We start from the raw sequence: 13,628 nt of genomic DNA on the forward strand, positions 1-13,628 counted from the left end.
GTCAAATGCTGCTTGTGAAGTGATACATCTAACCAGTGGGACCCATCCCACTGAGGAGGCATGTTAGTATGGTGGATTACTCTGGGGATAGAAAGTCCAAGCTGCAACTGTTCCTCTCTACATCTTTTTTGTTTTGTTTTAAATTCCCCTTTTTCTCCTGCAGGAAGGCCAAATACATGCCTAGCTGGAATTGGGTCAGCATGCTTTACGATTTCTTAGAGGGGCACTAATAAGGCAAGGCATTTTATGCTGATCTCAGCGTTATGACCGCTTTTCTTTCACAGGGGCAGACTTCTGAATCACTTAACAACCCATATATTGTAGAGTGGTGAAAAGTTAGAAGCGGAATGTACCATGTTCTTCTTCTCCACATCTTGCTTTCATTTACAGAAGAGAACCTAATGGGGTCTGTGCTATAGATCTGAATACTTAAATTTGACAACAGAGAAACACAGAAAAATACCCCAAGTTTTCTTTGCTGTCCTGTAAATGTAAACAGTTTTTTGAGAGGACGCTATTCAGATTCCTTGCAACATCTTTCATATCACAGAATTGTCCATTATTTGTTTTTAGTCATTTTGCACATTTCTAATCATAGGGCTGCTGTGCATGGACATAAAATATACAAAATCTCCATCTGGAGCCAGTCTGTTTTCCAGTGGCACTTGGCATACAGGTACAACGTAGACTGGTCCCAGCTGTGGGGAGGGCTGATGGGGCCTCATAGCAGGCAAGATATGCAGCACTTTAAAGTTGTCCTAATCCCTGAGCGCTGCAGAAACGAAAGCAAAAGTCAAGTGGCTCTCCCCTCTCGAAGTTAGGATGGCTATCTGGGCAAAACAGCTTTTGCAGATAAAGTGGCAGGATTCGTGCTCTGATGGTTTCTGCCCATTCAAAAACTGGCAGTCAAATTTTTGAATGGATAGGTTTTGAACCACCGCATTGCAGCTGGCTGCTACAATAATGATTTAGCTGTAGGAGCTCTTCATCTGGTTTTACTTTAGTATAGTGTAAGGCTACCACCTACACAGCGCAGTACCTTTGATGTAGACTAAGTAGCTAAGTAATCACAAGTGGCCTATTAGGGACCATAACACCTAATTTGCTTTGTGCGCCACTCAAATCTTTTGCGCCAAGTCTTAACCTTCAGAAATTAAGTTTGCTGGCTATTTTCATGCTAATTTAAGAGAACCCATCACTAACTAGACTTTGTTTTGAAGATGACAGCTTACTGGTGATATAAACAGCTTGTGCTGGCACCTAAAGAACAGGGTGGATTTTCCAGCTGTTGTTAGAAAAGGATCCTATGTGCTTGCTACAACAGGTTCCTTCACTAAATGGCCCTTATTCATCCCCTCTGTTTCAAGGAAGAGTTTCTTCCTTAGTACTTCATGTGATCATGAAACTTGCATCTTTATCAAAAGCATGGGAACACTTACTTACACATAGGCACATTTTACTGTGACATGCCAGTTTTAGACTAGCCCTTCCAAAGTTAGCCACACTTAATTTTGGTATTTTAAATAAAAAGCTTTAGATAAAAGTTTTTCACATCTATTTACTTAGAACATTCGATATTCTAGTCTTTTACGCTCCTGATAAACGCTGATAGTTATGTGATATGATACCACCAGCCACTTTGGTTGTCCAATGTAAGTATTCAGATTCATAGCACAGACCTCAGTAGGCTCTCTTCTGTAAATGAGAGCAAAAAGTGGAGAAAATAAATGAGATGCTCAAGCAAAGATATGTAGCGATAGAAGGACAGAGTTTGTAGCACTCTTAAGGTTAGTGCCTGTACCTGAAGGATTGTTTTACTAGTTGCATACCTTTCGAGTTGTATCTTTGTTCCTTTTGCTCCTTTCAATCCTATCCTGTCTATATAAGTGTACACCATCAGGTTTTCATTTTGCTTCCTTTGAAGCTTTCAAGCAGCCTCCTTTCTGCTCATGCTTTTCTCCCACCCTCCCCTTTCACCTCCTGCTTGACTTCCTTTGCCCACAGTGTGTTAGCTGTTGTTTCTTCCATCTCTAGGTTACTGGGGTGCCATAGAGGGGAGAAGCTTTCTCCTCAAGTTTTGCTGTCCTGAGAGGAGCCTGTGTACCTCATAGCATCTGACAAGCGTTTCTCACAGTAGCAGCACTAGCTTAGGTAGCAAAGGTTTAACCAGAATTGGTTCCAGTGTGGTTCACCATGCTGTCACAGAAACAGTTGAACTGACACAACTGCCAGGACACTGTATGAAGAAGAGCAGAGGAAGTGACTTGAACCAGTTTCATGGGCTAAGAACACTGCAGGGTGAAAGGATCTGTTGCAGCCAGGCCAGCCCCTGCAACTGGACCAAGCAGCTTGCTCAGAACAGGTAAAAGTTTCAGCAAGTTTTGCTGGACAACTGACAAAGCTGAATACATGGATATTTAACAAGTTGCAACTTGTCCGTGTTTTCTACTGGGATAGCAAAGAGATCCACAACACCAAGAGAGCCTCCTTGACAACTGTCCAAACTTTTTCTAAGGTGAGAAATGACAGAATAGCAGCAAAGTGACAAGCGTTAAAAGAAAAATAACACTTCTCTCTCCCATTTCATTCTTGGGAATGGCTAATCCATTTTACTGAATAACTTTACTTCTTCCCAGAGGTAAAGTTCTTGTGCTATATAGTTGTATTAGGGTGCTCAATGGTAGAATGCATTTCTCAAAAAAGTTTCCTCAGGGGCCCAGCTTTTAAGTTACAGTACAACCATCAAGCTTTGCAATGCTGAAGCAAGGCAAGGAAGCCACAAGAGCGTTTGTCTTGTTTTTGGCAATATCCCAGCTGCAGTCAATTTAGAAATACTTTCTATTGCTTAACTGTTTAACTGACAAAGCAGTGTTTGAAACTGAGCTTACAATAGCATAAAGGAATATATTTCCGTGTCTGAAAATATCAGAGATCAGGTATGTCTTTGGAAGACAAATAGAGGAGTCTTGTCAGCTTTGCTGATTGCCTGTAGGGATAGCAATGAAGAAAGTTAATACAAAACAGTATTACATTCACAAGTGGAATTTTATCAGCTCATGATCCTCATCCAACGATCAAAAAGCCTGTAGCACTTGATTTAAGCACATTAAAAAAAACTGCTGATCATGTTGATTAGGATCAAGCTGCCATGATCATTTAATTGATATTTGGACTTGAACTGCTTGTAGTCCTTTTGAAAAAAAATAAAGTTAATGAGAGCTAAAGCTGTAATAGAATTGTGTTCAGGTACTGATGTATCTAGAGTATGCCTGGCAACCACTCCTATCCCAAGCTCTTAACCTCCTGCTATAGAGTTTACTTCATCCTTTATTGAAACACTAATGCCTTTGAAGTGAAATACATAGCAATATTCTGGCAGTACAGAAGCAAATTAAAGTGTTTCTGCACCATTAAGTCAGATGGCATCCAGATAGATACAGACCCAAAACACAGCATATTAAAGATTTAGTGTTGTAGGCACTCCCACCACATCCTCTCTACATACTTATTTAAAATCTTTCTTAATTGCAAAAGCTTTTTTTTTTTTAAATAAATAACACATTGCTATGACAGCCTATTTTGCAGATATTCAGTTTTTTTTTTCCAATAGCTAGAATACCAAATTTCTGCTTGAATCATCTTACATTACTTTAACATTTGGTCAGCCAGCTAGCTAGTTTTACCATACATCTTGCACTTTGAATAGCTGACAAAGTTTTTCCTGTTACATCTGTTTTAAGATTCAAATGGCAGCTTTATAGCATTAGGCTCTCTGTATTAGCATAACACTATCTGCAAACTACATTAATTTAAAATTGTGTATGCCATTATGTGAAAATAAGTAAAAAGAAACTGAGCCTGATATAACACTAAACTCTCCAAGTGTGATCGTAATGAGGCAAAAGAGGGGGTATTTCTATTTAACAGTGGAACTGATACTTCATTCAATTTAACTGATATTTCCCTCAATTAGATAACAACTCTATGAACTATGGTAAAGAGAAAAGGCAGTTTCTCAATCCAGTTTAAATTGTCTTCCGTTATTATTGAAAATATTATTAAAAATATGTTCCCTATTTGGATCAGTTAAAACTGTAGTCTGCCTTGACTTCAGTAAGGCTTTTGGTGCTGTCTCCCATAACACCCTCATAAACAAACTGATGAACTACAGACTAGTTGAGCAGACAGTAGGTGGACTAAAAACTAGCTGAAGGGCAGAGCTCAGGGTTGTGATCAGTAGCGTGAAGTCTAGTTGGAGGGCTGTAGCTAGCGGTGTCACACCCAGGGGTCAGTACAGGGTCCAGTAATAACTTGAAGCCTTATAGTTGTAACATTTTAGATGAAAAACATGAAGCAAAGTATAGTTGATTATGCTTTAATGATACCATTTTGGAAATACTTTTAAAATGGTATAATCTTCCAGTACTGTCAAGGAGAGCTCTTTTGACAAGAAGTATGGAAAGAACTAGATTTGAACAGAAAAGTTGAAGCTACAAGGACAGCCTTCTTCCATTAGAAAAACAACAATATGAGTATCAACATTCAGAAGGCCCATCATGTTCTCACAGAGCATAACTAACATTGATGCATTTTTAAGACAGACATTCTTGACACACAGACTACCCCCCATCAGCCATCCCTCAGAAAGGCTTACTATAACAGAGGTCAGAGCTCTACAGCAGGAAAATATCAGCAGCCCATTGGTCAGGTCAGTTTAAGACAACAGAAAGACAAGTGGCAGTTCCTTTCTTGTTTTGGTGCAAATTTAATCATTAATTTTATTATTTGGCTCAAAATGATCATTTGATCAGTGATAATTTGCTTGTTGAGTTCCATCTCCACGTCCACATAGCATCCATGAGGCTAATGGAGAAACCCTATAGAGTCTCACCCTCTCTTTTGCTTAAGGATTTTACGGAATCACAGAATGATTGAGGTTGGCAGGAACATCTGGAGACCGTTTAGTCCGATACCCCTGCTCCAAACAGGGCCAGTCACAGCAAGTTGTCCAAGACTATTTTGTCAGGTTTTGAATATCTCCAAGGATAGAGACTTCACAACCTCTGGGCAACCTGTTCCAGCATTTGACCATCTTCACAGTACAAAAGCTTTTTTCCTATGCTTAAATGGAATTTCTTTTGTTTCAGTTTGTGCCCGTTGCCTCTTGTCTGTTCACTGGGCAATGCTGAGAAGAGTCTCTCCACCTTCTTTACTCCTGCCCACTAGGTATGTGTAAACAATTGTGGCAAGTTACACTTAGGGGAAGGATGTAATGCTTTATTTTTTTTTTGGGGCGGGGGGGAATGGAGGGAGGAGAAAGGAAGGGGCTGAAAGGGGAAAGGTGTATTTTATCCAATCCATTGCTGAACCAAGGAGATCATGGCAGGTCTAAGCACTTTGCTTATTATTCTGCTGACTGCCAAAGACAGTGATGAAACTGAACGCTTATCTTCCAAGCTGACAGTCATTACCAGCTCCCAAATTTGTGGATCTCCATTCTTGTCCTTTGATTTGCCAGTCACTCTGTATTTGCCTAATATCATTTAACTGGACTAGCTTTGCCACATTTTTTTTAAATGGGTAAAGTTGATAAACAATAGTAGTCAAAAGAAGCATATATCCTTTAAGAGACTAAATTACTGCTGAAATGCAGACATGAGCAAAGGCTAAGGGTAACACTTCAGAAGTTTAAACTCTTTATTTAAACACTATTTAAATTTGCTCTTAAATAAATGTTCTTTAAATAAGCTTTTTAAAGTTTTGAGCTAAACTAGTATCTGGTAGAGAATCACAAGGAGCATTATAATGTAAATACAAAGCCTCTGCATCCTCAAAGTAAAGCAAGATAGAAGTTCCATTTCCCTTATCAATTATAAGCCACAATGACTGCTTTTTCACCTTTACACAAAATGGTCTCTGGAATGCTTTGTCTAGCTCTAAAGGTTCAACTAAGTTTTTCTTGAAAAACAGAATAAGGAAAGGAAGTTTAAGATGCAATACAACCATTGCTTAGGAATTTCCCAGCAAACTTTGTGTTAATCTTTTCAAGTTGTCCTCTTGTTAAGTTTCTTTTGCTAATCCATAACACAAATTCAGAAGTTGATACCATATCTTCTTTTCCCCTAGTTAATCCATACCCATGTTATCCATGTATACTGTGAACTTCCTCATCGAGGTTTTTTTTTTTTTTTCCCCTCCCTCCCAAGGTTTTTCAGTACCAATTTAGAGAAATAGGATAAAAAGAATGAGATGCTGTCTGCCATGTTATTGCAGACTAAGTTGACAAGGGAGATTAACCAGCGTACACCTTTTTTGCTTTCTTTGCTACCTTCAAGCATGAAGGGAGAACATGAAACACTTGCATAACTGCTTAGTAGTATCTCCACACTCTCTCTGCTTACCAGTATTTGACAGCTTGATATTGGTGTAAGCAGTGATGTACTGCAATCATAACTTCTAGATAGAGTAGGATTCAGCTCCAGATTGTGCAGCCACATGGGTGGCATTGAACAAACAGGGCCACTTCAGATGCCACAGATGACACTGGGCATAGGGGAGAATTGCACTGTTTTAGAATAGTGGTTCTTCCACTAAGTGCTTAAAATGACTCCGGAGACCTGCGTTTAGGCAACCAAATGCTATCTTTAGACCATTAGCTGTTAAAGCCTCCACAGCCGCTCAGTTCATCAAACCAGACACTTAGTGGCAGGTCAGCTGAATCACTCTCCAGGTTCTGAGAACTACAGTGGGAATTTAGACACCTACTTAGTGTCATAACTTGGAGCTGAAATACACACTGTCTTACTAGCATACAAATATCTGTAGCCACTTCTGCTATATGCTGCAGTTAGATTTTAAGCCCTAAAACAGTCAGGTTTTTCCTGCATGTGCTCTTCTACCTTTAAATTTAAGTGGTATATGCTAGAGCAAAGGAGACTAAGTCTTTCCGCTAAAACCACTGTTTTTAGAACTATGGAAGCAGACAGGAAAGGACTGTGTATATTCTACAAAAAAAGTCATAAATCAACAACTCTGCTTCCTGAAATGTCAAATCAAGTGAATTGTATGCAACTGAAATGTTGCATGAAAAAGAGACTGGGTAATGGACTGCAATAGCCTCACTCAGAATACCCTTAGTGCCTCTAAGGGCACTATTTTGCAACCAAAACTGCATTTTAAGTTCAGAATTGTTCACACTATCAATTACGAAAGTGGGGGAGTGTTTGCTTTAAAAAATAAAAACAAACTATCTTCAGACAAAATGAATGCTTCCATTTACCAGAAAGTCTATGCATAAAGTAGATTTGGGTAACTGAACTAGTGGGAATAAATGCAGTCTGAAGGAAGCCTTATTTTAATGTAGTACTACAGGTTGCTGACTAGCTTGAAGGCAAGTCGCTGTTCCTAAACTCTGATTTGTCACAGTCTTCAAGTCTGTTTATAATTTGATTTCAAAATGAAAAAGGATGTATTTATATTTAATACTTAAGTTATCTATTTAGTACTTATTAAATACTGCTTGCATATGGAAAAGCAGTAAACTCAATGGAATTTGATTCATTTTAAATGGATATACTGACTTCAAAAGACATATGCAGATAACTTAAGTGCTTTTGAACAATGTATAAATTCAAATAGAATAGAGCTATAGTGACATGACGGATTGTGCTGAGAACTTTCTTCCAGAGACAGAATTCAGTTAGATCATTTTATTCACTTTGGTACAGTGACTTACTCATTCCCAATGTCTTCCCTCCCTTCTAGATGTGAATGGAAGAATCATCCTCTTAAGGTGTCTTCCAAAACTATGCTATTGCTAGATGCCCATCATGGGGGCTTCAAAAACGCCTGAACAGGAAAAGCCAGCAGTCACTTTGTGCCTTAGCAGTTGTCATACAGCAAAGCTAAGGTTGTGCCTTTACTAAGAAAGCAGCCACAGAAAGTTTTCTGTATAATCGTACTTACGGTCTTCCAGTATACTTCAGCTTCATGCCCTGAAAAAGAGGCATCCTAGGAAAGCAGACAGATGAAGATGTTCAGAGTACTGTTAGATACTGCCTGCTTTGCAATGAATCAAAGGGATACAGAATGAATCAAAGGGATCAAAGGGATACAGAATGAATCAAAGGGATACAGAATGCATACTTAGTTTCACTGAGCAACTGGATCCACAGCTGGATTGACACAGCTGGATTGACATCTGTCTGTACACCAGAATTGACATGTCAGGTGATGTTTCAGTATTATAGAGCTAACATTTACATCAGCCAAAGCTGTTATTTTTCAGAAATCTCTCTGCTAATCATTTTTACAAGCTTGAATTCCCAGCTTCTCCCAGAAGGGGCAAGCCAAGGAACCCTTTTCAGCCTCACATTTTCACTGTTTTTTAGATAACTAGGTTTGTTAGGCACACTCAGTAGCAGTAAGATGTTGAAGAGGAATTCACTAAACCTTAAAGATAATCAGATATGGCTGGAAGCAATGCTTCTATCTTCTGCAATGCTGAACATCCTTCTGGATAACGTCTAGGTATAGATCCAGAAGACTAACAAGCTATAATGTAGTCATGAAGTCTTAAGTGGACAACAGAAGTTTTCTGCCTGCTCTATAGAGGGCAGGAGAAGCCTGCTTGCTTCCTTGCAGCTGTTAATATTTTGGGCAGAATGGACCATATCACTCTTTCCCTGTTACATATAATTTGCTGATAATACTGTCAAGTTATTAAGAAAGCATCAGAGCCACATCCAATTTGCTTCCACTACTGAGGAAGACTCCTTTGCTTCATTAGATTTGCTGTCCTAAGTACTACCTCTAGCTTTATGTGTTGCAACAGAACAGTGCCACTATCCAGGCAGCTACTTATTTCATGCTGTCCTCTTCCAGGTGTTTAAGCCAATCCCATAATTTTCTAACCAAATCACTCTGGACAAAGAAAGGCAATTAGTACCTGTAGGAGGTCTCTGAGTCAGACTGTGTAAGCCATCTCCTTGATAGATGTTGCAGTCGCTTGAAGATGGTGGGTAGATGGTTCTGTATACAGTCCAGAAGAGAAGATAAATGGGAGCAGCTCTCAGGCTCTTGACTCTGGCCCAGGAATTCTCATGATATTGCCCTGAATGAGCAGGCCAGTTAGGTCTGGAGATAAATAAATTGGAGCTGGACCCTCCATGCTGGCCATGCTCAGCCAAAGTTTAGAAATTTCAGTGAGGGCTTGAAATCTGTAAGATGAGAAGACATGCACTGCTGGGGGGAAAGGAGAGGGTGGGTGGAAAAAGCAGGAGCTCTTTAAAGCCAAGCAGTTGCATTAGAAAAGCAATACTGATGTTAAGGCAATCGAATTCATGCAGGGCTTAGATTCTTCTAGGATTCAGCAGAAGCTGGCACTACTAGCAGACACTGAACTTAACAGGCTTTTGGAACAACTTCCCAATAAAGTCAGCCATACATGGGTTATCGTTCCATGAATATTAGATTTTTTTTTGTTTACTTTTAACACATACACTAGATAAGTTGCTATTATTCTAAGTCCCTGAGCGTCATTTCATCATTTTTAGGCTGCTCACACAGTTGCTACAACTCCTATATTTACCCATTGGTTTGGCATTAATGCATGTGTTTCCTTTATTTTCTTCAGACTATTCCATGATTCCATTTTCCTCTTCCTGTTAAGATCAATACAGAAAAAATGAGTCCTCTTATGTAAAAGAATCAAATTCTCACCCCTTCCCCCAAACTGAGATTAGATGTTCAAAGATTTGCTGTTTTATACAAAAAGTATCATAACATTAGACATCCTGCTTCCAAGATACTAAATTATAAGCCACTGTTCAAATGGAATTCAGCCTAGAACAACTGAATTCATGTTAAAAGTTACCACTGCTTGATTGTAATACAATGTACATCTTAATCTTGAAAGGGAACGAGGTTATGGTCACTGTAGTGAGAGCTATTTTAAAGAATTAGCATACATTTCAGATTTAAACGAGTACTGTACTGACATTCAAGAATTTCAGTCCCCATACAGACTGAGATGAACAGCACATTTATTTATTTCAGTTACAACAAAGACAGACAAGTCAACCTTACAACCAGAAAGGCAATGAAGGCCTCATTAGCTTAGTTGATAACCATTTCATAATCTAGGCAACATGTTATGATTTCTTGAGATCACAGAGAAAACATCCCCTTGTTTAAACAAGTTTTCCTTATTTAGGTTTCACTTAAACTTCCTGTAAGAACAGCACTGTTAACAGGATCGAAAGGGACCACTGATGTACAAAGCCTACATCCTCCTCCCAGCCTCCAAAAAGCATAAAAGTGTAGAATTTATTCAAAAAACTTATATATATAATGCAGTCATGATCACAGCTAGTAGAAAGGGAAAAAATTAAGTTTGATTTCCAGATGGGGTTTATGATGCATAAAACTTTCTCATGTGGCAGTGCACTTTTTTTTTTTTTAGTAATGAAACTCTCCTCATTTTAAGCCAAAGCCTACTGCAACTTCTGTAGTAAGGAGAGAGAAAAAAAAAAACAGAGCTCACAATAAAAAGGGATTTCCCTGCACCCCCCCCCACACACACACTCTAGGTAAAAATTCTGAATTAAAGGAAGCGTTAGAAACATGGGAGAACTTACTATATAACAAGTGCCAAGCATAAAACCGCTTTCCTAGACTTCAGTGTGTTTAGAGGCAATAGAAAAGACTGAATTCAGGAGTGGTTGACAGTGGGATACAGTGCTACAGGTTGAACATGACCCACTAACAGACAAACCCAAAAGCATGCATGTATCCCACCACAAAGGAAAGACATGCTTGTCTAGCCTGCTCATTTCTGCAGTTTGCTCTAGTATTATCTCCTCTTTCCTTTTTTACCACGTTATTCCTTCACTCCTTCAAAGGACCACTTAAAGTAAGAGTCTCCATAGTGCTCCTTATTCTCCAAAAGATTCTCTCACTCTGTCTAGGGATACAGAAACAGTAGGAGAAAATGAGTGCAACTCATCTCTTCAGCTGTCCTTCTAAGCTGTATTTAGATCTAGAAAACAACAGAAACTGGCATATCAAGTACTGTCCCATCCTTAGCTGTTTTAACAGTATAATTGAGGCAGACCATAGCTTTTCAGTCAATTGCTAACAGGTCAGTTTTTGGTACATGGAAATACTGATCAACTGAAGAAAAATGTATAAATATATATGTATATACACATACATACTTTCACTGGCCTCACCTCAGTCAACTGATTATACCCCTTACCACCCAAATAAGGGAAATACATTAGATGCTACTCGCAACAAAAATCAGAATCACAGCCAGAACTATTCATTCACGAGGAGTATCTTTTTGGCTCAGTCAAGACTTTTGGATACCTTAGCTTACATTCAATTCTGTGAGGCAGCCACCATGATTTGATTTACCCAAAGTACTATTTTTAATGGGGCTGTTACCATCTTGAAATTGTAGTTTAAAGTTAACCAGTAATACAAAACATGTTTCAGTGTTTCCAGTGAAGGAGCTGAGGAAAAAAAAAAAAAAAAACTGTAAGAAACCATTGCTGCAATTTTATTTTAACAAAAGGGCAGATTTATTCATGTTTACAAACAAATTTCAAAAACAAAAAGGAGAACATGTATGCTATCCACTAACAACCTTTCAAAATGCCAACAGCCCTCATGTTGCATGAAGGATCCTATAGATTAGGGAAAAAAATCCACAGTTCCACTCACAGTTCACCAAGACAGCACTAAACTAACATGTTTAGACAAAAACAAAGGACTAAGATTCTGATGTATTTTGATTTAATCCATTTTGCCCGAGATAACAGAAATATTTCAAGCAAGTTCCATCACATATTGATGTCCTGCATTAAACAATCCTAAGTTCTGAACAAAAGTTATTTAGTAAGTTTCTCAAAATTTTTTAAAAATTAAACAGTTGTTTCAAAACCATTAAGTAGTAAATGTATTTAAGAAACTAATTAGGACAGAGGCCATAACTTCATTAGAACACCACTGCTCATGTTTTTACAAAGCATTAGTGTTATCTATTTGGCTATTAATATCAGCAATTTATCTACAATATTTAACAAGGTAAATTGCAGGCAAAATTTAGTACAGTTTCAATAGAAACACCCTTTTCCTGAAAATACAGCAGTATTTGAAGGACTATTTTTTTGTTTTTTTTTTTTTGTTGTTTTTTTCTCTGCATCATTTATAAGGAAGCTTCCCATCTATGAACAGGAACAAAAAAGTATCTACAAACCTTGTAAACAGATCTGTATCATTTATAAACATAAATAATCCAAATTATTAACAGCCAACAGCAGAATTAAAGTATCATTTCAGTGATCCAGGGCCTCCTTGCCCTTCCCAGCCTTCCCCTCACAAAAGGATCAAGATAAACTAAAGCTCTGCTAACACACTGTTCAGGACCATTCTTAAGTACAACAGATGATCCACAGGTCACTTATGCTGAGTTACTGTTTATCTGTCAGAGTTCATTATTACTCCCACCCCCAGAAAAGCACCCTCCAGTCTGGCAGAAAGCTTTTTTTAAAAAAATAAATCTACATTCGTACAAGTGTGTCTTCTGTTGAAGTCCAAGACAAGAATATCATCTTGTCCATCATAATGTGTGAAGAGACCCAGTTTCAATTTCTTTACAATGCAGCTAGTGTGTTAACATTCAGCTTACAATCAGAGTGATGTTTCCAAACTATGTAGCGGGCTCCCTGGGGATGAAGAGGTAGCAGACTTGTTCGTGTCTGTTGTAAGGTGAATTCCACTGTCAACCGCATTGTTATTTTTATTGGGAGAGGGGGGAGGAGTAGAGTTGCGTTTTGTTGGAGCATCATCTTCAGCATCAGTATCATCAATAAGGGGAATATGAGGCTCGGAATCTTCTATTCTAAACTCAGGATGTGTCATAAAATTGTGAATTGAGCTTCGTGTCTCAGGTTTCTCTAACCCCTCATATAAGGAGCTACGAAATGCATTCACCACTCGGATCTGTAAACAACAGAAAAAAAGGTTGTTAAAATGCTGCAGGCTTACTGGTAATGACATGGTTCTTATGAGTTTGAATCCACAAACAGCTAGACATGAGTGAATCGAATTTGTATGTGATGCAGTGGAACTTGCAATAAACTGTAAAAATGAAGAGCATTTCAGTAGAGCACTGCCAGTCTACAAAAGTAGGAATAAAAATTGTGAGAGTACTGCAAAAAGCTGAAGGGCCTAAAAATTCAGACATGACACTAAAATTCTTCAATTATTTAGCATGGGCTAAGCATTTTTCAAAAGTGAGGCCAACATTTTTTAATCTACTTATTCACAAATTAAACAAATTTCTGTGAGTTTTTTTGAATACCGAGGGGGGTAGAAAGCTGAAAATAAGTTAGAGGATAAAAGGGTTACTAATTCTCATGCTAGGAATTAGGATGTCAACTGACTATGAAAAAGCCAAGCAAGTGTAAGCCAAATGGCGCAATGACTGGACATTTACAAAGTGTCATGCAAAAAAGGATACTGCTATAACAGCTGTAAATATTCGAGTATATTTCCATTTACCACACTAGAGAAAGTTTCTTACTGAATAATGATTTGCAAGTTTAAAACCAGAACCAGGA

The 13,628-nt window shown here is 38.3% G+C and overlaps 1 protein-coding gene across 16 annotated transcripts in view; it reads right to left on the reverse strand.

Annotated features, from left to right (window-relative positions):
* Positions 1 to 10,026: 10,026 nt before the first annotated feature.
* ATP2B1 (ATPase plasma membrane Ca2+ transporting 1) overlaps positions 10,027 to 13,628 on the reverse strand; it is a 65,619-nt gene continuing 62,017 nt past the window's right edge. For 12 of the 16 annotated variants that reach the window (XM_068936988.1, XM_068937087.1, XM_068936998.1 and 9 more), the window contains one exon: positions 10,027 to 13,008. In XM_068936988.1, coding sequence (XP_068793089.1) covers positions 12,697 to 13,008 — 312 coding nt within the window. In that variant the 3' untranslated portion in view covers positions 10,027 to 12,696. The remainder of the gene's footprint in view (positions 13,009 to 13,628) is intronic. The other 4 variants (XM_068937069.1, XM_068937051.1, XM_068937042.1 and 1 more) reach the window with 1 other exon arrangement.

The sequence above is a fragment of the Struthio camelus genome, chromosome 1 (assembly GCF_040807025.1).
Source record: "Struthio camelus isolate bStrCam1 chromosome 1, bStrCam1.hap1, whole genome shotgun sequence".
Lineage (NCBI taxonomy): Eukaryota > Metazoa > Chordata > Aves > Struthioniformes > Struthionidae > Struthio > Struthio camelus.